Here is a 20897-nt window from a genome sequence, read left to right on the forward strand (position 1 = left end):
ACAACTGTCTTTGGGCCTGTGTGTGTCACGTCTGCATGGAGGCATTAGTTTCAGGGCCTGTGTGTCATGTCTGCTTGGAGGCATTAGTCTCAGCTTACGTAAAACAACTTTGACACGGCTTTCATAGCTTCTAGGATTTCAGACCTACGAGAGGCAGCCGCTGTTTAAACCTCGACGGTATGTCCTTTCCTCACACAATGCCACTCAATTTAGCAGCTTTTGATGATCTGACCTTGGAAAACAAACAGCGAGCTCATGTCCGCGGCTGTAACGTGGAGTTTTGGGCCGGGATATCGGAGCAGCTGTTTCTTCTCTGCATGCAGAGTGAGCGCTGACGCTTGAGACCCATTGCCCAACCTGGACGAAAAGAGAAGGAATGGGAAGAGGGAGTAGCAAAGGGAGGGGGGTCCTGCCTGTTCGGACCAAGGTGAAAGGGTGTCGCAGTCCTGAAAATGGAGACGAGGCGCTGACTTTGCCAGTCGGAGGGAGATGTGCCATTTGGATTGGTGCGCTGTCTGCTCTGAGCCTGCCTTCGACTCCGGAGACAGAAGCGCTCTGTTGCTCATTTGCCTCTCTGTCTGTCGTTCTTTCTCTCTTTCTCCTGCCTTCCCATCTGTATGTGATTTAGGCACAGGCTCAGGGGAATACGCGAGTCCGCTAGGGCAGAGGGATCAGTTTAGGGAGGGAGAGAGAGAGAGGGAGAGAAAGGGAGGAAGTACAACACGAGTTTGTTTTACAGGACTCAGCCCAGGCCGGGACTAGGCACGGTGCCGCATCTGGAGGTCGGAGCATTGGAAAAGTGACGCCAACGGGCGCAGCAGAACAAGAGGAGCCGCTGAGAGACGTTTCTTCGGCCAGGAGACACTGACGGAAGATTAGTGCTCCACCGGGCAAACACAAAATATGGCTGCTGAAGCTCTACCTTGCCTCTGCCTCTCCATCCTCTCAGGGATTGTCTTTCTGGCCTCTGCCGCTAGGCTCGGGGAACAGCAACAGTCGCTGCTGGAAGTAAGACAGATTTGGTTTTTATCTGACTGGCTGATAATTTGCATGCCGTTAACACTGCAGGATCTGGTTTTTGACATTTTCTGATGCTGGCGATCATGAAAACTGTAAAGGATGAGACAAGTTTGGCTTTGGGAGGGAGTTGTTGTGGTTGCACCTCATAGGACGAGTGTCTGTCTGTCTTCACAGTGGTCCTGCTTTGTGTTAAGAGATGTGTGTGTGTGTGTGTGTGTCTGTGTATGTGTGTGTGTCATCAGAGGAACCCCAAGGCTACAGTTGACGTAGGCTCTGAGATACTGTGTCCCGCACTGTCATGCCCCTCCCTGACAGTTCCCTAATGTAAACCAGCTGCTAAATGTTGAGCAACAACCCAGAGAGAGAGAGAGAGAGAGAGAGAGGTTTATCTTCTGAGGCCTTGTCTAAACTAAATCAGGCATCGCCACAAAATCTTGGTCTAATGTGAGTCATGCTTCTCGTCAGTGACGTTCAGTCCATTCCACTAAGAAAGAAACAATGTGGTACTGCTGGATAATGCTGAAATGGACTACATGCTGACTAATCACATAACCCATTGATCAGAGTCCAGCTCATTGTTGTTTGATGCCTCAAACAACAATGAGCGGCCGTGAAATATAGTCTCCCAACTTTTTGTGGATAAGACGGAGAGCCTGCCTGGAAGACCAGCTGCTCCCACTGGAGGAGCTGCAAACTGGGCGTGAATCCACATAACTCCCACACACACCCTGCACTCCTCAGCGCAGTGCTGAATGAATGGCAACTTAAACAAAGACTGAACATGATTTCAATAACGACGAGTCAAGCGTCTCATGGTTCATAGAATTATAACGTCATGCATTGTAGTGTTTTTTTAAAGGAACGCTGGTATCTGCATTATTAAAGTGTACTTACAGAGGTTTTTTTCTAATCAAACAGAGTCTTTCTTATTTTATTTTTAACCATTGTAGATATCATGACAATCTGATGTAATGCAATGAAAAACAATACAATTAGCATAAAAAAATAAGACGGGTGGAAACCAGGACTTTCACCGCTTACTTTTAGTGGCTAAACTCTAACAAAAGTATGAAAGATGTCTGCATCTGACACAAAAGGCTATCTTGCACAATGGATGAGACGGGGTGTGAGAAAGCATCAACATGTGACCAGCTGGGATAAGAATGTGGTGCAACTCCCTCACACCTCTCACCAAACTTAATCTACCATAACCACATTCTTTCCTTAAATGCTGTAAAGACGTAGCTAAACCACTTTCTGTGTACTACGGATCCTTTTACAGAAATGTTCCATTACTTCATGACTGCATTAAAGCATTGCTTTGGATGCTTTGGGGGGGGGGGGGGGGGGGGGGTTGATTTGCACCATAAAACTGAACCAGAGAGCCGCGATTTTCAGCAATTAAGATAAAGTTTGGTCTGAAGAAACAAACTTTGGGAAAAAGGAACGTAGGTCTAGGAAAACGTGGAAGCAATTTAAACATCGCTCTCTTATGCTTATGTTTATTTATTTTGAACATGGTTATTGCGGAAGAGGCAGCCCGAGCCCTCCAGCCAGACTGGTCTGCACAGTTAGAAGTTACAGAACGGATTCTCATGACCCGGGATCTGCAGCATCCTAAGGATGTTTGGAGGAGGAGAGCGTGACTAAATCCAGTGTCTGAACTGCCCTTCAAGGGCAACACGAGTCCAGCTGCCAGCAAGGCGGAAATTAGATTCACCCTTCAAGCATCTACATTTAATCCACTTCATTCTCCCACTCTGGAAAAATGTTGTCTGACAGATATAGTAGACAAAAAAAAAATGGGAGACCATTCTAAGGAGACCCAACTCGCTGTCAAAGATTCTTCCCAGCGCCAAACACAATGGAGAGAGAGAGAGTGCATGGTCAGAGCTTCGGCGCTGCATGGCCAGGGAGAGTGTTGACTTTGGACGGCACTCATCTGTGAAGCCAAATCCTGTTTTAGAGCTGCTTGTATCGCAGAGATAGAGCTTTATTGTCTATCCTGTAAGGATCTCAGTCAACCAGGCAGGAAATACACTGAGAGGAGCCAGAAAGTCAGAGCAGAGCTGTATTAAGAAAATGTCAATAAACACAATAAATAAAACAGACGCTATGTGGCAAGTTGAATGTCCTCTTTGTTCCTCACTGTAGTGCCCGTAGTGGGAGGCCTTGCAGACATAGTTCACATTTCAACGAGCGCTGACAGTTGACAGAAGTCTCCCAACGTCGATTGTTTTAATTTCCATAACGATTAATCATTGATTTGAGTGACCGAACCACCGCTTGTGAAATTCCCCTTCAAGCCTCTTATTTAGTAAAAAGGGTCAATCCAAACCTTGTGCTGCTCACATTTCTGATCATTTCTGTCAAATTAAACGTGTTGGTCGGCGTTTATTCAACCTTCGAACACAATCGTGACTTCATAGATTACAGATAAAATGGATTCTTAGGATTAAACCAATTGAGCAATCGCATGGAATCCATCCAAGCTTGGCCCAGAAACAGTCTTTGGATACATTCCTCTTATTTCAGCGTCCACAAAACTACATAAGGACTTCCTGTTGCTCCCCTCTGCAACTCTCAACGCCCCTACCCTAAAGTCCCTGCATATACACACTGCAGCTGTTTGACCCATCTGACTGTCGCACAGCTTATAAACTGGAAACATTTCAAAACTGTTCTAAGTGGTTCCACTTAGAACAGAGGGGGGGGGGGGGGGGGGGGGGCTCAGGATTCCAGTGGTCTTCCCATAAACATGTTTACTAGCCCTAAAGGCTCAGACTACCGCTCAGGGCCGTACAGCCTTCATCCTGTGACCACAGAAGAGTCGGGGATGCGATCCACACAACAGAATCACGTCTTTTGTGTCACATCCCATCTGTGAATAAATCAAAGGAGAATGTGAAGCACACTGCACGTATAAGCCCACAGTTGTGCGTCTGTGGAATGTTCCATCTTCTGTGCGCAGCATCAGCGTCCAGTCGACTGGAGCGGAACAAGGAGGTCAAACTCCAGAGTTCTTACAGACTGCTGCACACAAAGTGCTATTGTACGCCTCGCTGAATGGTGCTGCTTCAGATGTTCAAAGACGTTCAAGGGGCGTCGGAGGGGGGGGGCAAGCCTCTGAACGCTGACATCACACCGTCCTGAGAAACCCTGGGGAGCCAGCGTCAGGCAGGGCGCAGGTTCTGAAATGGCATCCTGTTCTAACAAAAGGAACTTTTACTCACATTTTAACCCGTTTATTTATTCCATCATTTGTGTGAATGATCCGTATTATCAGAATATAATCAGTGCAAAAAGGCAGCTGTCGGGATTGGGTGTGGTACGTTTCAGCAAACAGACAACTGGCCAAAACGTAGCCTCCAACACAAAAGCCAGGGGGGGGCAGGCAGAGCCGAAAAAAGTGCAAACAGTGTCCAAAATCTAAAGACATATTTCAAGTTCATAAAAACCAAAAAATCCAGCCTGTCCAAAGACAAACAATCCAGAAATTCCAAAGGGGGAAAGGCAAAAATCCAAATACAGACAAAAGTCAAATGTTGTGCCGACTTACATGAACATAGAGGAAATATGAGACAGCCGGAATGCATGGTGATAATAAAAAAGCCCTGAAAATAATAAACACTGCTAATGGAGTGAGGAAACAGAGAAAAGGAAATTTAAAGCACATAAATGGTGGAAAACTAATTTTATCAAATAAAACAGGAAATCTGTTCTCTCTCTCTCTCTGCATATTGTCATTAGTTTCATATTTCCAGATCTGAGATCGCTAATATCGGCAAGTAAAGAGCAATTTAAAGTGTAGTCTTTAAGCTTCTTCCGTGTTGGTGGAGGTATTCTCTCTTTTGAGTTCGAGTTTAAGTCTGGATTTACGTTTCTGTCCCCTCTGCAGGTGTGTGCGAAGGGATATTTCCTGAGCGAGCAAAGCATATGCTTGCCATGTAACTGCAAAGGCCACGCTGACTACTGTGATGACATCACTGGCATCTGTGAAGTAAGTTGTCCTACGTTGATTGACAGTCCTCGAAGTGTCCCAGTCATGCCAATCGGCTGAATCCCTCTCCCTCTCAGAACTGCAGGGACCACAGCGCGGGGGATTTCTGTGAAATGTGTGACGATGGCTTCATGCCGGCCACCAGCCTGGACGGACGCCACATCTGCCGACCCTGCGCCTGCCCCCTCGCCGTCCCCTCCAATAAGTAAGCCGGTCCCTTCTTGCTTCTACAGCCTGAAGACTGTAGCCCGGCCAGTGGGCGATGTCTGAAATGCATGTCCTGATTGTGTCCGGACAGTTTTGCTGTATACTGTGACAGAGGAGGGGCTGCTCTGCGCTGCAAGTGTCAGAAGGGTTACGCTGGACATCAGTGTGAGAGGTCAGTGCTACAACTGCTTTTAAAGGTGAAGGGAAAACATTCCAGACCACCTGCTGCTCGGAGAGAATTGCTGCCATTTTTACATTTTTGTGTGTAAATTTCATGATTGAAGCTGTCGTATCCGAGAAGTGCCGACTTCCCTGTTTTTGAAAGTAGATGAGTGAATCAGGAGATGCATTGGACATGATGCCATGGTAGCATCACTATGGCAACCAGCTACACTAGACTGGTGCTGTCATTTTGCCTTGCACTGCAAAAGAATCTACGCTCAATTTCTAAGAATTACCATCAGTAAAAGTTTTTTTTTTTTTACTTCCATGATCTTCCTTCATTCCAGAACTGAAACATATTCTTCTCTTTTGAAGCAATTTGGAAAAGGTTTCATGAAGTTATTGGTTTAAACTCTCTGAAACCTGGCCCCCACTGAAACTCTCAGCATTCAAACGATTCCCGATTGCAATGAGCGGTGCTGTTGCCTCCTCCAGGTGTGCTCCAGGTTACTATGGCAACCCAATGGAGATCGGCAATTCCTGCAGGAGATGCGATTGTAACGGCAACTCAGACCCTAACCTGATCTTCAGCGAGTGCCACAACGTGACGGGCCACTGCCAGCACTGCTGGGGAGAAACCGCTGGCACCAACTGTGAGAGGTGTGCCCCGGGTTACTATGGCGATGCCATCTCTGCCAAGAACTGCCAAGGTGAAAAACCTAGACGCGGTCACAAATCAGGAACGAGGGTTAACTGTGTGCCTGTCCAAAATTAACCCCTTTCCGTGCTGCCTGTGACATCGGGCCTCTTCTCACCGTTGCATGTGTCCCATGTCTGTCGCAGCGTGCGAGTGTAATAAATGCGGCACCTCATCGTGCGACGATAGAACGGGAGTGTGTCACTGCAAGCCAGGTGTCACCGGACGAGTCTGTGACCAGTGTGAGGTGAGAAGAACCGCGTGACCGAGCTCTGATTCCGGGGGGGCGATTCTGTTGATCTATATAAATATGAGGGAGGACATGAGAGCGGCTGGTGTTGGGGAGGACGATGAAGTGGAGGAGGTTGATTTGCTGTGGCGTCCCCTCACGGGGCAAGCCAAAAGAGAAAGAAGAAGAAGTAAAAGAGAGCAATATTTAGTTAAAGGATTCCTATAGGATGAACAATCGGGTCCTTGGGCTCTGACGCCGCTCTTCCTCCATGTAATACAGGAAGGCTTCTTCGGTTTCTCCAGCTGCCAGGGCTGTCGGAGGTGCGAATGCGGGCCAGCTTCCATCCGCCCCACCTGCCATCCTCTCACCCACAGCTGTCCATGCCGCCCGGGGGCCGGAGGTCGTTACTGCGAGCGTTGCCTCCCAGGCCACTGGGACTACAGCGCCTCCGGCTGCCAGAGTAAGCCATCTATCCGTAAATGTTGCATGTCCTCCCCCCCTCTTCCGGTCTCAGCCCCCAGACCATCCGTTGAATCGTTCACCACTTTCCCATGCACTGGGCTGCTTATATTCCCACACCCACTACCACAGACGAGCACATGATGTCAGGGCCTCATTTGCAGAGAGCTGTGACCTTGTGGCTGGATGACGTCACCATGCAGCCCAAATCTATCCACACACAGCTGCCAAAACCATAAGTCCCACGCCAGAGAGGCCGCAAGACAGATGTGCCGGCCTGCAGCCAAAAGCACCGTCTGCGGGGCTCAATTTATATTCGGATAACTGCCCTGACCTTTTCCCAAAAAAAACAAACCATTACATTGAAGTGCAGAACTTTGCAGGATCTTAACTGTGACATGGATTCCATCTGTTGCTTTCTTTACAGAGTGCGACTGTGCGAGCGGCCACTGCGACATGCACACAGGAGAATGCCTTCCAGAGGCTGCAGCGGTCAACCTGTGCAACATCAGTGAGTGGCGCAGACGTCCCGGGGGGGGGCTGCAGGGAACACGTTAAACCGTGCTGCTGGCCTGTGCTTTTAGGTTGCGACGAGTGCATCTGGCATCTGATCGGAGACCTGCGGCTGTCCAATAAGAGTCTAGACCAGCTGAAAGTCTGGGTGTTAAACATCTCCACGGGCGCTGCTGCCAACGACAGACTAAAGTACTACAACTACACAGCTCACCGGCTGCAGGTACGCACACGTTAAGCGAGGATTCCCTGACTGTCTATTACAATATATTCAGGCTTAAAGGCCAGAATATGTCACAAATGTGTAGTTTTTAACTCTATCTCATTATAATATGAGGTAATCAATGAGTTGATTTGCTTTTCGTCCAGGCTCAGTTTCTCGGCTGGAGAAACAAGTCTTCTGTGACGAAGGCCCAGACCGGACGGCTGGAGGAGGCCACGGCAGCCGTAGCATTGGACTTGAAACACCTGGGAGAAGCAGTCAGTAACTCATTTAAGTTTAAAACACATGCATCCTTCATTTAATAGCATGATCATCACATTAAATAAATCAAAATGTCCAGGGACCAGCCAAGAATATTCCTTAAAGATTCCAACATAAAAAAATATATATATATATTCTATTTTTTTATTTTTATTTTTTCACACCAGGAGAGTTTGGTGAAGACCGTCGGGAACAGGCTGGATAATGACACGCAGGAGACTTTCAATCTGGCTGAGCAGCTCAGCGCTGACCTGGGCGACCTCAACACTCGCATCGAAGGTAACGAACAGCGCCTGCAGGTCCGGGTGACCCGTGCGTTTTTTGGTGCTTGGCTTTACGTGTGTTATGTTTTTGCGTCCAACAGAGATGATCCACGACTGGGAGCTGTACAGCATTCATCAGGAAGTGGATCCAGAGGTGGTCAAAGAAAACAGAGAGGCGGCCCAAAGAATGCTGACCTGGATGAGGAGTCTGGATCTGTCTCCACGGGAACCCGCGGCCACCGATGAGTACGCCGACGCCCATGACTGTGAGGAGATACACAAACAAAAACAAGTCAGATAGGAAGCTGGGTGATCCAGGAGGCAGTGATCGGTGAACTGTGATGATGATGATGATGATGATTTCTGGACAACGATGTGACCCATTCAAAGGTTACTCTTGTGATGATGTTGCGATGCAATGAATTGTGTGTCCAACTGTGTCTCCAGTGCTGAGGCGCACCCGTCAGCTGGAGAAGAAGCTGATGATCGCAGACAGCCGCCTCCCGCCGGTGAAGGAGGTCCTGTCCCGCTTCTCCGCCAAGCTGTCTGCTGCTCAGGGTTCACTCCAGGAGGCAGCCAGCTCCGTCCAGGAAGCCAACGACAGGAACGGAGCCAACGTTCTCAGATTCCAGCGAAACCAGGTGATTTCCCACGACCCCCCCCACACACACACACACACACACACACACACACACACACACGGCACCTCCAGCCTCCTGCTGAGCATTTCATCTCTCTCATCTCTCCTCCGGCTCTTCTTCCCGTGGCCGTCTGAGTGGAATCATTAGCGATCGGCCTCGTTGAGAAAAAAGCCGACCTCCCTGCGGCGAGGGAGTGTTGCTTTGGTTCATATGCTCCGCTCCTCCTCTTGCTTTCAAACGCTGTTGATTTTTGCTCCATCACACCCAGCCTTGGCCTTCAGAGACCCCAGAGTCTGTCGTGGGGAGAGATCGTTAGAAAGCTGCGGGGCTTGTCTCGAAAAAGGCCAATCTGTGGGAACGTCAATAGGCGCGGAGCAGTGTGACAGTACGAGGTCATTCCCATGATAAAATCCGGATCTAATCCCCAGAAGCGCTGACTAGAAATATGATTATTTTATGGCAATATGTCAAAAAAGAAAATGTCATTCAGAATCCAAACCTGCCTCAAAATTCATCGGCGCTGCACCGTTTGCTGTCCTTTTTCATGCTGGCTCCCTTGTGTCTCCAGGTGAAGCAGCAAAGACTGGCCGAGGACCACGATGCCGTCAATGAGACGCTGGACATCGCCAGAGACTTCATCTCTGAGGCAGAGTGGACTATGGTTGACGTGTATGCTTTGGTGCAGGTGAGGACTGGGGGGGGGGGGGGGGGGGTATATCTAATGATGCTCAAGCTTTCCTTATGGCTGACTGGGTGAGAGGGAATGCATCATAATCTAATAGACTGCGCTATCTCGGTGCCTCCATTGACTTTATTCGTGACGTGGATTCCTGTATCAGGTTTTAAAGCAAACCAATTTGATTTGGAAGCAATTGGTGGATTGCAAAAGATTGAATAGATTGTGTTCTCCTGGTTTTAGTTTTTTTTTTTTGCTCAATAGATTTCTGGTTTAGGGAGCCGCGATATCCGAAAGTGGCAGTGTTAGCTTCGTATTTTCTGTTCGACTTTTGGACTTGTGAGAATGGGATGTAAATGAGAAAGCAGAAGGAGCGTCCTCGTCAAAAACAAATTGAAATGCTTACATAGCTGCGCTTGTTTTCCACAGAACGTGACCGAGTATCACGCATCGGTCGACGGCGCCAGCCAGAGGCTGCTGGAGAAGACGGAGCGTCTGTCGTTGGCTGACACAGCTCTGGTGCAGAAAGCTGCCCGGCATGCTGAAGAGATGGAGAGGGAGGCCGATGAACTGGAGCAGTGAGATAGCCCTCCGTTTTTCGTCCTAGCAGTTACCTCCACCGAGGAAGTCGTTTATGTGTTGGTGGGATTGTGTAACCGAATTATGCAAAAAACCGCTGAAGAGATATCTGACATTTAGTGTGAGGCTGCGTCTTTGACCAGAGGAGAAGCCAAAATACACACACACACACACACACACACACCTACCTCCATTAAGTCTGATGTGATACAATAAATATCAAACTTTGATGGATTAAAGGTCTTTGGAAGCTTGTAAAGTAGTTTTTATGTACCGGTAATCCTTTCAACAAACAAACTGACACAGACGTGGAGGTAAAATGTCTTAAATGATCTCTGAGCGCTACTGTTGATAACTTGGTCATGAGGAAATTCTGGTTTACACATTCCTATCTCACCTTCTCTTCCTGCTGCTTAGCGCCTAGAACATTTTGATGCCTCCAGGTTTAATTCAGCGTGGCATTGATGCCACTTTATGTGTATTATCTCAACATCAGAACATCTCTTCCAGGGACCTGAGAGACAGCGATGCCAATGGCTTCGTGCAGAGAGCCATCAGTGCCGCCAACGTCTACAATAACATAGTGAAATACATCGATGACGCCAACATCACCTCGCTCACCACCCTCAACTCATCCCAGAGGGCCGAAGACGTAAGATGCATGGCTTGAAAATAAAGCCCAGTATGCATGCAGCTGCTGGACCTCCGTCCTCAACGTTCACTCGGTTTGCTATGCGCTCTGTGTCCCAGGCCGTCTATGGGATTAACGTTCAGCTCGAGCACCTGGTGATGAAGAGCGAAGGGGTTTTCAAGGAGTCTGTTTCATTGCATTCAGAGCAAATCGGTATGGACTGTCACGGGATGAGAGGCGGCGGTTTTACATTGTTCGTGCGTACCAGATCTTCCCTTTCCTGTCTCTGTCGCAGAGGTGGAAACGGAGGTGGCCGACAAGCTGAAATACATCGAGGAGACCAGAGAGACGCAGGAGACAAACACCCGGAAGCTCGCGGCCATGGTGGAGAGCCTCGGCAGCATTCATACCGGTCAGACTGTACCCGGTTGCAAACACGCCCAGGCATATTACGTTTTAATCTGTCCATGTTTTGAAGATATTGCAATTCAAATTCCAACACTCCCGTATTAACTGAAGTACCAACTGCGTTGATGCATCCACATTTTCAAATATTATTCCATATCAAATCTTCTAATCTAAATCGCATCTCTGCTTCCAGACAGGACGCCACAGCGACTGGAGTTCACCCTGCAGGTGGCTGAGGGGACCCTGAACCGCTCAGAAGAGGTCCTGCAGACCATCGCCCCCATCAGCAGCAAGGTGGAGGAGTGGGCCAAGAGCATGAGGAGCAACGAGTTCTCTACAGCGGCTTATGAACAGGCCGTCCTGTCTGCCGGCGATGCAGGTATCTGCTGCTGCTGCAAAGATCTGGCCGGCGCATATCTTAAATTTCACCTTTTTTTTTTTTACCACCATATAATTCAGCATTCTCATTCTCCCCAAGCTTCCTTATGCATAACGGTTTTCATTTCCTCTCACTATAATGCGATTCAAAGTGGACAACCTGAACGTGCTCGTTCCTGAGCTGCTGGATAAGCTGAAGGTGGTCGAGGAGAAGAAGCCAGTCAACAATGTCACCACCAACATCATGAGGATCAGAGAGCTCATCGCACAGGCCAGGAGCGTGGCCAAGAAAGTCAGTTCAGCACTCCCACACCTGTCCCCGATTGGTTTTAGTCAAGGGAACGAAAGCAGTTCCACGTGTTGATCGTCACATGTCTCAAGTCAGTTTGGTGTGCGTTCCGCAACAGGTGCAAGTGTCTATGAAATTCAACGGCCAGTCCTCGGTGGAGGTTCATCCCCACACGAACCTGGAAGAGCTGAAGACCGTGACCTCCATCAGCTTGTTCATGAGAGTGGACCCGGACAAGGATCCCATCGAGGACCGATTAATCCTGTATCTGGGAGACAGAAACGTGAGGCAACTAAAAGGCTTGCTTTGCTAATTGGGCAATAATTTTCTTCGAACCAACGGCCTACCGGGAAGAAGTCTAAGTCGGGAACAGCTGGGGAGCCATTTACGTCATTTACATAAATACCATTACGGCTTCCCCGTCGGGGCTCAGAAACTGCCCCAGTTTGAGGGCTCTCTGTGCTCCGTAACGACGCATCGCCTTGGTGACGCGACTGTTACTGTAATCTATGCAGAAGCTTTCATCAGTATACACGGAGGTCTGTCTGTCTGCTGTTCTGCACAGGGTAGGAAAGACTACATGGGTCTGGCCATCAAGAATGACAACCTGGTGTTCGTGTACAATCTCGGCGGGGAGGATGTTGAGATCGCATTAGGGTCCAAGCCCGTCAGCCAATGGCCTGCGGTCTTCAACTTCATCAAGGTGGAGAGGTACCAGCTTTAAATACTTATGATGAGTGCGTGTTTACTCACACGGCCGGTCATATTTAGTTGAATATGTGCAAAGACGTATCAAATGAAAATATATTCTCGCGGCTTTTAGGTTGGGCAGACATGGAAAGGTCTTCCTAACCATTCCCAGTCAGAGCTCCACGGATGAGCAGAAGTTCATCCAAAAGGGCACGGTTCCAGGCACCGACTCGCTGTTCGACGTCGATCCCAAAGACATGGTGTTCTTCGTGGGGGGCGTCCCACCAGATGTCAAAGTAACGCTCTTACAAATATCCTCTCGTTATGAAACGTTTATGTTTTATAGCATTTGATTACGTGTGTGTTTCTGTTTCATCCACCAGCTTCCACCTCCTCTGAGTCTGGCTCCTTTTGTGGGCTGCATCGAGTTGAGTTCGCTGAACAACGATGTCATCAGTCTATACAACTTTAAAAAGACTCACAAAATGGACGTCATTGCATCTATACCGTGTCCCAGGTACATATTTACATGGCTGCATTAAACCATTGCAAAGATTTACTCTTTGGCCCCCTACAACCCCCCCCCCCCCAGGCAGCTCCATTGGCTCAAATCTGACACACATAAGTGAGCTAATGATGCAATACACTGCAAATTGTACTGAGAATTACATCCCAGAACAGATCAAATATTCATATTATATATATATATATATATATATATACGCTTGAATAATCAGAATTATTTGATTTTTATATGAAAATGATTTCAAAGTGTATCAAATGGCATCTTGTTCCACCCTCAGGTACAAGTTGGCCTTCTCCCAGAGCCGCATTGCCAGCTACCTGTTTGATGGAACCGGCTACGCTCTCATCAATAACATAGAGAGGAGAGGGAAATTCGGTGTCGTCACAAGATTCGACATCGCCGTGCGAACTGTCGCAAACAATGGAGTTGTTTTCCTCATGGTTAACGGGGTAAGTTCAAAGACTGTCATCACTGAAATACAACGCGACAAACATGTCGGCGTGGCCGATGGATTGGCTTAATTATCAGCAAATTGCCTGTATACATTGTTCCGTTCAGCTTGCATGCCCAAACTCAATCCCTAATAGAATTTTGCCCCCTTCTTTTCAGGGTAAATACTTCCTTCTCGAGTTGAAGGGTGGCTTCCTGCGCCTAACGTACGACTTTGGCTTTCGCGCTGGGCCTCAAGTGTTAGAAAGCAACATTCCGAAGCTGCAAATAAATGACGCCCGATACCACGAGGTAGAGATCCACTTCTCGTTCAGGTTTTTAAGACAGATTCGACTTTGGAACGTGTATTTCTGTAACTGTGTTTGGCTGCTTTTTTTTGCACAGGTGTCAGTGATCTACCATCAATCAAAGAAAGTCATTCTACTGGTGGACAAGAGCCATATTAAATCTTTGGAGAATCCAAAAACAACTCTACCTTTCTCAGATATTTATATAGGCGGGGCTCCCTCAAGCGTTCTCAAATCCCGGTGAGTGAAATACTCAGACTCGCAAAAACTCTTCTGTTAAAGCAAGTTATAAAACCCTCAAGGCTGAGCTGGACATTCCCGTTTGGAGTGACAGCTGAGAGTTAATTTAGTATGACCACCTCTTCATGTTGGACCAAGGTCCGGCTTGTACGCTCCATAACTTGGCACAGGGAAAGTTTCACACCTGCGTTTTTGGTTCAACATCTCTATTTGCATGTTTTTTTCCAATTCAAAGTTACTTAAATTCAAATCAGGCAGGGGAGCTGCATTCAATACACACACACACACACACACACACACATACACCATTGTAAAGATCAATGTCTTACAGAGAAAGTATCTCTCTGTTCTCCCAGGCCTGAGCTGGCTGCCTCCGTGGGCCTGAAGGGATGCATCAAAGGTTTCCAATTCCAGAAAAAAGACTTCAACCTACTGGAGGAGCCTGGAACCATTGGCATCAGCAGTGGATGCCCTGAGGAGTCCTTTGTAAGAAACCCCACCATCGTATTCTAGACACCAGACGGCCGGTGATAATAGTTATGCACGAATCGTACAACTCAGTTTAACAGTTTAACATTCTAGAGAAAGAAATGTGTTGTGGTTCGACAGCGCTGTCAGACTGATGGAAGGGAGGTGTGTTCTTCTGACAGATGTCCCGTAAGGCCTACTTCACTGGAGCGAGCTACCTGGGATCCACAGCCAAGATCGCCCCCTTCGTCAGCTTTGAAGGAGGGCTTAACTTTCGAACGGTTCAGCCCAGCGGACTCCTGTTCTACCTCGCTGACGGGGTAAGCGCTCATCTGACATCACATTTTATCAAGTGGTGTCAATTGAGATTAAAACAGCCTGGGATAAAATGGCAATAACGATGAACGTATTTCTCTGGCCTCAGTCCGATGAGTTCAGCATCTCTCTGGAGAATGGAGCCGTGGTGTTGAACTGCAGAGGCACACGAGTGAAATCGCACAAGAAGCATTACAGCGATGGGAGGACACACTTCTTAGTGGCCTCGGTCAACAGTCAAAAGTAAGTGCCTGACTCCCCGGGTGTAGCGTCCTGCTAACAGCAGTGGGGGTGCACATGGAGGTTGTCGGCTTTTAGTTTGGTTTCCTCGCACTGGGCTGCACAGATGCATTCTAGATGCATAAAAAGAGCAGAAGTCCTCTTAAAAACGTGAATGAATCAAGATGTATCTAGATGGTTTGATTTCTTAACCAGAATAAGCCTCCATAGAGCTTTTCACAATTCTCTCAGCCAAGGCACAAAGCATTGCAAGGATCCCTGTTAGCCTCCGGCCGTCGGAGCCTCCCCCCAGAGTAGTTTAATTACTGACAGCAAGGTCGACCTGTCAGCCAATCAGCCCCTTGTGGTGCGAAACGGCATGAGTTGTGCCTGTAAGCATCGCATCTGCTGCTGATGTAAATGTGGAATCCCTCATTTGGCAGAACTTCCACCTTTAAAATGACGTTAAAGAGATCAATGACGTGATGTCGACTTTATATCAAGGCTGAATGATTGACTGGTCAAAGTGGTGTCCTCAGCTATTCACTGTTGGTGGACGACAAAGACAAGCAGGAGAAGAAGCGTCCACTCTCGGCGACGAGATCCCCGTCGGGCTCAGGGGTGAAGACCTTCTACTACGGGGGCTCTCCAAGCAGCAGCTTCAAGAACTTAACGGGCTGCATCAGCTACGCCTACATCAACAGGTACATGACGACGGAAGCGCTACTTCCTTCAGTAATCGGACTTTCTCCGATTGCCCTGAAGCAACTGAGTAGTTGAGGTCAGGCAGCTTGTTTCTATGGAGACATCCTGGTGTGCTAAGATCATCTGCGTCTCTCTCTCTCTGTGTTTCTATAGACAGGACCAGGACATTGAACCTGAGGACTTCCAGCGGTACACTGAGAAGGTCCAGACCTCCCTGCAGGACTGCCCAGTCCAGCGTCCCCCTGCTGCTCTACTGTCAAGACAGAGGGAACCCACCTCTAGAGCCAGGCAGAAGGTAAAAAGAAACCAGCGGCCATAATAAAATGGTAAAAAACTTACGTTTGACTTTTTATAAATTGACATAAATTGAGACATAAATTATTATTGCCTAAAACAATATTTAAATGTAAAAAAAAACAGAAACATTTTTTGCTGGTGTTACTTCAGTTGCCCTGATTTGGGCCATCCTGAACAAACGCTCTTATAGGTCAGCAGAAACAAACCCAACACTCCTCTGGACCTGATGGAACTAAGAAGTGATGAACAGGACCCACCAGAGGTGACAATCAGGCCTTGTTACCTCTCATCAAGTCCCAGAGCAGCTCGCCAAGCCTTTCACTACGGCGGCATCGCCAACAGCAGGCAGCACTACACAGACCTCCCAGACTCCCTCTCTGAGAGGTACGTCAAAAGTAACCGGGGCGATCAAAACCATTCCAAGCATGTTCTTTATGTATATCCCCACGCATCTCCCAGGTCCCACTTCTCCCTATCCCTGAAGACCAACTCATCCTTCGGCCTCATCCTTTATGCGTCTGACATCCAAGAGTACAACTTCATGGCTCTCTTCTTAGCCCACGGGAAACTGGTGTACACCTTCAACGTAGCAGACCAAAGGATCAAAATCAGGAGCGAGAAGAAATACAACGATGGGGCATGGCACAATGTAAGTTCTCATCCTCGGTACGCATGCGTGGATCCGTGTTCCGTTTTGCATCAACAGTTTCTGCAGAGCTTGACCTCCTGCTTTCTCCCCCTGAAGGTTATTTTTATCCGTGACGGCAGCATGGGACGTTTAATAATTGATGGGCTCACAGTGTTGGAGGACAGAGTTCAAGGGAGCAACTTTTCGTGGCACGTCGGCAGTCCCATCTACGTGGGAGGAGTTCCTCCAGGGAAGGCCCAGAGCAATGTTCAGGTAAAGGTTAAGGGTCATATGGAAGATATTTAACACTCTAGTACTATATTGATTCTGATTCTAGATCAGCTAAAAATAAAAACAGTTCAACTAAAAATACAAATTCAGATAAACACAATATCCCGTGCTTTCCGTTTCCATTCTTCAGACGAGCTCTGCATCCAGCTTCACCGGCTGCTTGAAGGGCCTCCAGCTGGATGGGCAGTGGCTGGCCTCCGTCGCAGAGACCTTTGGGGTCACGCCATGCTTCGAGGGACTCTCTGAGGCGGGAACGTACTTCTCACAAGAGGGAGGATACGTGGCGTTGGGTACACTTCTGAAAAAGACGCATGCTTGTTTGTCCTCATATTTGCCAGGATCTAAAAGGCTTTACAAACTGAACATCTGTTTCCTGACATGGATAATTAGATTTCCTTCTGGAAAATTCCCAGTCCCCCCCCCATATGCATGAGAGAGTTGGTTGGGTGTTGCAACATGATACCCTCAGTGCAGCTGTGGTGAAACTTTGTCCGTGCTGACGGGTGGGACAAAGATGAGGTCAGGTGATTTGAGAAATGAGCTGCAGCTGTTTGCGAAAATAATTTCGCACATGTGATAAAGAGATGAGGTCCAGAGAGGGTGAGGTAGCCGGATCTCACCTGCTTCTCTCTTTCCTCAGATGAGTCCTTTGACCTGGGCCTGAAGTTTGAGCTGGTGATGGAGGTGCGCCCCCGTGTGGCATCTGGGCTGCTACTGCATGTTCGTGCCACAGAGGGCTTTTTCACTGTGTATATTCAGCAAGAAGAGGCCAGTCTCTACAAAACCATGTCACATTCAGGTCAGGTTACGCTCAGCAGAAACCAGCAATGAAGAGTGTGTGTGTGTGTTTCTAGGTGGTGGTTCTTGTGAACGACGGAGCTCACGAGTTCTTTACGAAGGTGTCGCCGAGTCGGGGTCTGTGTGCCGGCAACTGGCACAGCATCACTGGTGAGACTTTATATTCTATGTGCATGTGAATGGATCTGCATATTTCACTATATAACAACCTGCTCCACCTGCGTGATCTCAGTGATCCGGGACGATAATGTCGTCCAGCTGGATGTGGACTCTGAGGTCAACCATGTGGCGGGACCTTTGAACCCCGGCTCCACGGACTCCAGGAAGCCCGTGTTCGTCGGCGGAGCGCCAGGTGAGGCAGGAATGCCTTTAAGCATTTCTCCGCTAATTCAACGTGACGTTTTCCGCTTCATCGTCTCCCGCTGCATCTCCTCTTCCTCTCAGATCTGCTCCTCCCAGACAGCCTCTCCACCAGGAAGGCCTACGTGGGCTGTATGAGAAACGTGGCCATCAATAAGAGGCAGGTGAGCTTCAGCAAAGCTGCCCTGGTCAGCGGAGCGGTCAGCGTGGGATCCTGTCCAGCAGTGTAACACCTGTGCACCCCCCCATTACAGTGACCAAACCCAGTACAGGCCCGCTTGTCTGTTCAATGTAACCATGAAGAGAAGTATCGCCACTGTTCTTTTGCTGTCACGTCTGTCCTCATGTCTTTTACGGTCATTTGCTTCTTTTTTTTTACGTGTGAACTTCTCACACCAAGAATACGACCAAATCCAGAATTACAGAACCTTCCTGAGGAACCTGCAGTGTGTCCAGTCAGACATCACTATCCGGTCTATCCTCATGTTCCAAACCTTTTTCTACTGATTTGATTCTAATGAATAATAAAAAATATTTTACATCCATGCAAGCTTGGCACTTGCTTTTTTTTCTTTCCTTTTTTTTTTTAAAGTACGTATTGTGATGTTGTCAAATAAACACTGATTCACTTTTATTTTTCATGGTTTGCGTATAAAGATACCAAGAACAATTGATGGTGCTTTTCTAGTTTTAAAAAGTAGCAATGCTATGCAAGGAAAATAGTCCTAAAAAAAGCATGATCAATAATATTTTCCTTAAAATAAAAGTACCGTAGTCATTCTGCAGAAAAAAGTCCAAAAGTTGTATTTACAAACGATAAATGCTTAAATAACACACAGGTTTTATTGAAATATTACCAAGATTTCCATTATATTTCAAGGGACAAGGTTCAGCTGGCATTATGTATTTATTTCAAATATTAAAAATCATTTAAAAGACACAAACGCCTCAAACTTTTACACAGAAATATGCTTATAATAACAAACTCAAAACAATTCAAACATTCTGTGTATCTGTTGTTGTGCTTTTTAGGATGAGCTCCTGAAAATCTCTTCCTTCAAGGACCTTGAGCACCTTGACTAACATTTACACTCCACCCCACCATCCATGAGAAAATTATAAAACAAATGATCAACTCGGCATCGACCATGACTGAGCATCAAATGCATCACTCCATTCCTTTACTGAAGAGTGCATATCTTCATAGATGTGTGCTATGGAGAAGATAACCAACCTTCAGAGTCACATTAAACTGATTTGTAAAAAAATCTAAATATCAAAAGTCAACAGTACTTATCAAGGATCATTTATGTGTTACATTTGGTGAGGGCAGACTGTGCAGACAAAATGACTATCCTTTGGAATCACCTTAGAAATGAAGTTTCCATTCTCATGACTGTGCCCACCTCATCATTTCACAGTCGGGGATAAAAGAAAAAGAAAAAGACTATTTAGGAAGTTATAGGTTTCCAGATGTGCTCCTCAGCTCTCTCCATCTCCTTCATCCTCTTCCTGTTTAATGAGAGGAGTTCCTGCAAACAGGAAAACAGATCTTCAGCACAATGTGGAAAAAATGGAAAAAAAAAAAAGATTTTTACAAATTATTAAGAAGTTGAATGGCACTCCATTGCATTTATTTATGTCTTACCATCTAGTTTCTTTAGATTAGGTAGTCTTTTAGAGGCTTCGTCCATCCAATTTCCCTCAGCTGAGTGCTTCTCCTCCAGAGGATTTCCAACAAATACCATGTCTACAAGGCACGACAGGTCAGCTAGCCTCACAAACTCTCCTTCACAACACAGAAACGACATCATATTACAAGACAATCAATGCTGCATAGTGAACGTCAAACTTTAAAACAATTCAGCAAACCCAGAAATAAAAGGCGAATTCAAAACTCTGCCAATACATTTATATTTCTGATGGCTAATAAATGCAAATCTGTCAAAAGGTTTCCTGAAACAGAACTGTTTGTCTCTCAAATGAAGATTTTGCAGCCTAATTATTTTGCAGCCTAATTAGCTCCATAAGCCTTGTATCTGTTGACTGCATTTGTAAAGGAAGCTTACCCCATTCTTTGACCAGGTTGTTAGACATGTAGAGAACTCTGAGTTTCTTCATGTACTGGATCCCCTTCAGCTTTTCTATCAAGTTATAGGAAATCCACAACTCCTCCAACGTGTCCCCGACTGCCTCCTGTAGACACACACAAGTTTGATCATCACAACCAGCAAATCTATAGTAAAGCATTTGGAAAAACCAGACTAGGTTATTCTAACTTACCAGCCCACTGAGGGCCTTTATGTTGTTTCTTCCTAAGGACAATATCCTCAAGTTCTCTGGAAGGAAAATGTCACTACATTGAAACACCTCATTCATATCCTTGAGCAGAGTGTGTGTGCCTGCGTGTGTGTGTGTGTGTGTGTGTGTGTGTGCATGGCTATAATAATGTCATCATCACTCACTCAGGCCATTCAGATTTGTTATTTTCTCAATGCAGTTTGTGGATAGAGACAGCTTCCTGTGAAGAAGAAAAAGGTGAAGATATTTTACTTATATAGCATTTTTATATATATATAACAGTCATTAACTATATGGACTAATTCTTTCATTCATGCTGCTGGTTTTAGAGTGTGTGCTAATCTGTTCAGAAACGCTTTAGTGTCACTGCAGGACTCACTCGCAGCTGGTGAGCGTGGAGAGAGAAGCATCCATCTTCTCTACAGGAGGAATCTGACCGTAAAGTTTAATGGCTTTAGCCTCACTCACTTTTTCCCCTGATTTCTCCTCCTGTGCACGCACACACACAGGGAAATTAGAATATGCCATTAAAACAAAGCCACAAATACAGAAATACACAATCAACCTCCAGCCATGGTTTCAACATATGAACACATTAGACAATTCCATCACTCACTCACCCATTTCGTCAGTGCTTCTTTCACTGTTGATGCTTTAGCCTGAAGACAAAGCAGCATCATTGA

At 46.9% G+C, this 20897-nt stretch overlaps 2 protein-coding genes across 2 annotated transcripts; one reads left to right on the plus strand and one right to left on the minus strand.

Moving 5' to 3' along the window:
• Positions 1-903: 903 nt before the first annotated feature.
• On the plus strand, positions 904-18463 carry lama4 (laminin, alpha 4). Its single transcript, XM_068753545.1, has 40 exons — positions 904-1008; positions 4919-5020; positions 5098-5225; positions 5319-5399; positions 5885-6099; positions 6233-6333; positions 6598-6778; positions 7205-7288; positions 7362-7513; positions 7660-7770; positions 7942-8053; positions 8139-8303; positions 8485-8678; positions 9247-9363; positions 9784-9932; positions 10444-10585; positions 10684-10777; positions 10860-10976; positions 11166-11351; positions 11503-11642; positions 11758-11922; positions 12205-12350; positions 12463-12625; positions 12713-12846; positions 13133-13304; positions 13465-13596; positions 13690-13832; positions 14189-14318; positions 14483-14620; positions 14725-14858; positions 15374-15538; positions 15693-15834; positions 16027-16220; positions 16296-16485; positions 16582-16737; positions 16886-17045; positions 17396-17523; positions 17610-17703; positions 17786-17905; positions 17998-18463. Exons 1-40 carry the CDS (start codon positions 904-906, stop codon positions 18141-18143), a joined length of 5628 nt encoding a protein of 1875 aa, XP_068609646.1. The 3' UTR covers positions 18144-18463.
• Positions 18464-18898: 435 nt separating this feature from the next.
• Positions 18899-20643, minus strand: dnal1 (dynein, axonemal, light chain 1). The gene is made up of 6 exons (XM_068753791.1): positions 20594-20643; positions 20379-20434; positions 20197-20252; positions 19983-20109; positions 19562-19702; positions 18899-19445 (listed from the first exon to the last, which is right to left on the minus strand). The coding sequence occupies exons 1-6, from the start codon at positions 20626-20628 to the stop codon at positions 19396-19398; spliced, it is 465 nt and encodes a 154-aa protein (XP_068609892.1). The 5' UTR covers positions 20629-20643; the 3' UTR covers positions 18899-19395.
• Between the last annotated feature and the right edge of the window lie 254 nt (positions 20644-20897).

The sequence above is a fragment of the Brachionichthys hirsutus genome, chromosome 20, assembly GCF_040956055.1.
Source record: "Brachionichthys hirsutus isolate HB-005 chromosome 20, CSIRO-AGI_Bhir_v1, whole genome shotgun sequence".
Taxonomy (NCBI): domain Eukaryota; kingdom Metazoa; phylum Chordata; class Actinopteri; order Lophiiformes; family Brachionichthyidae; genus Brachionichthys; species Brachionichthys hirsutus.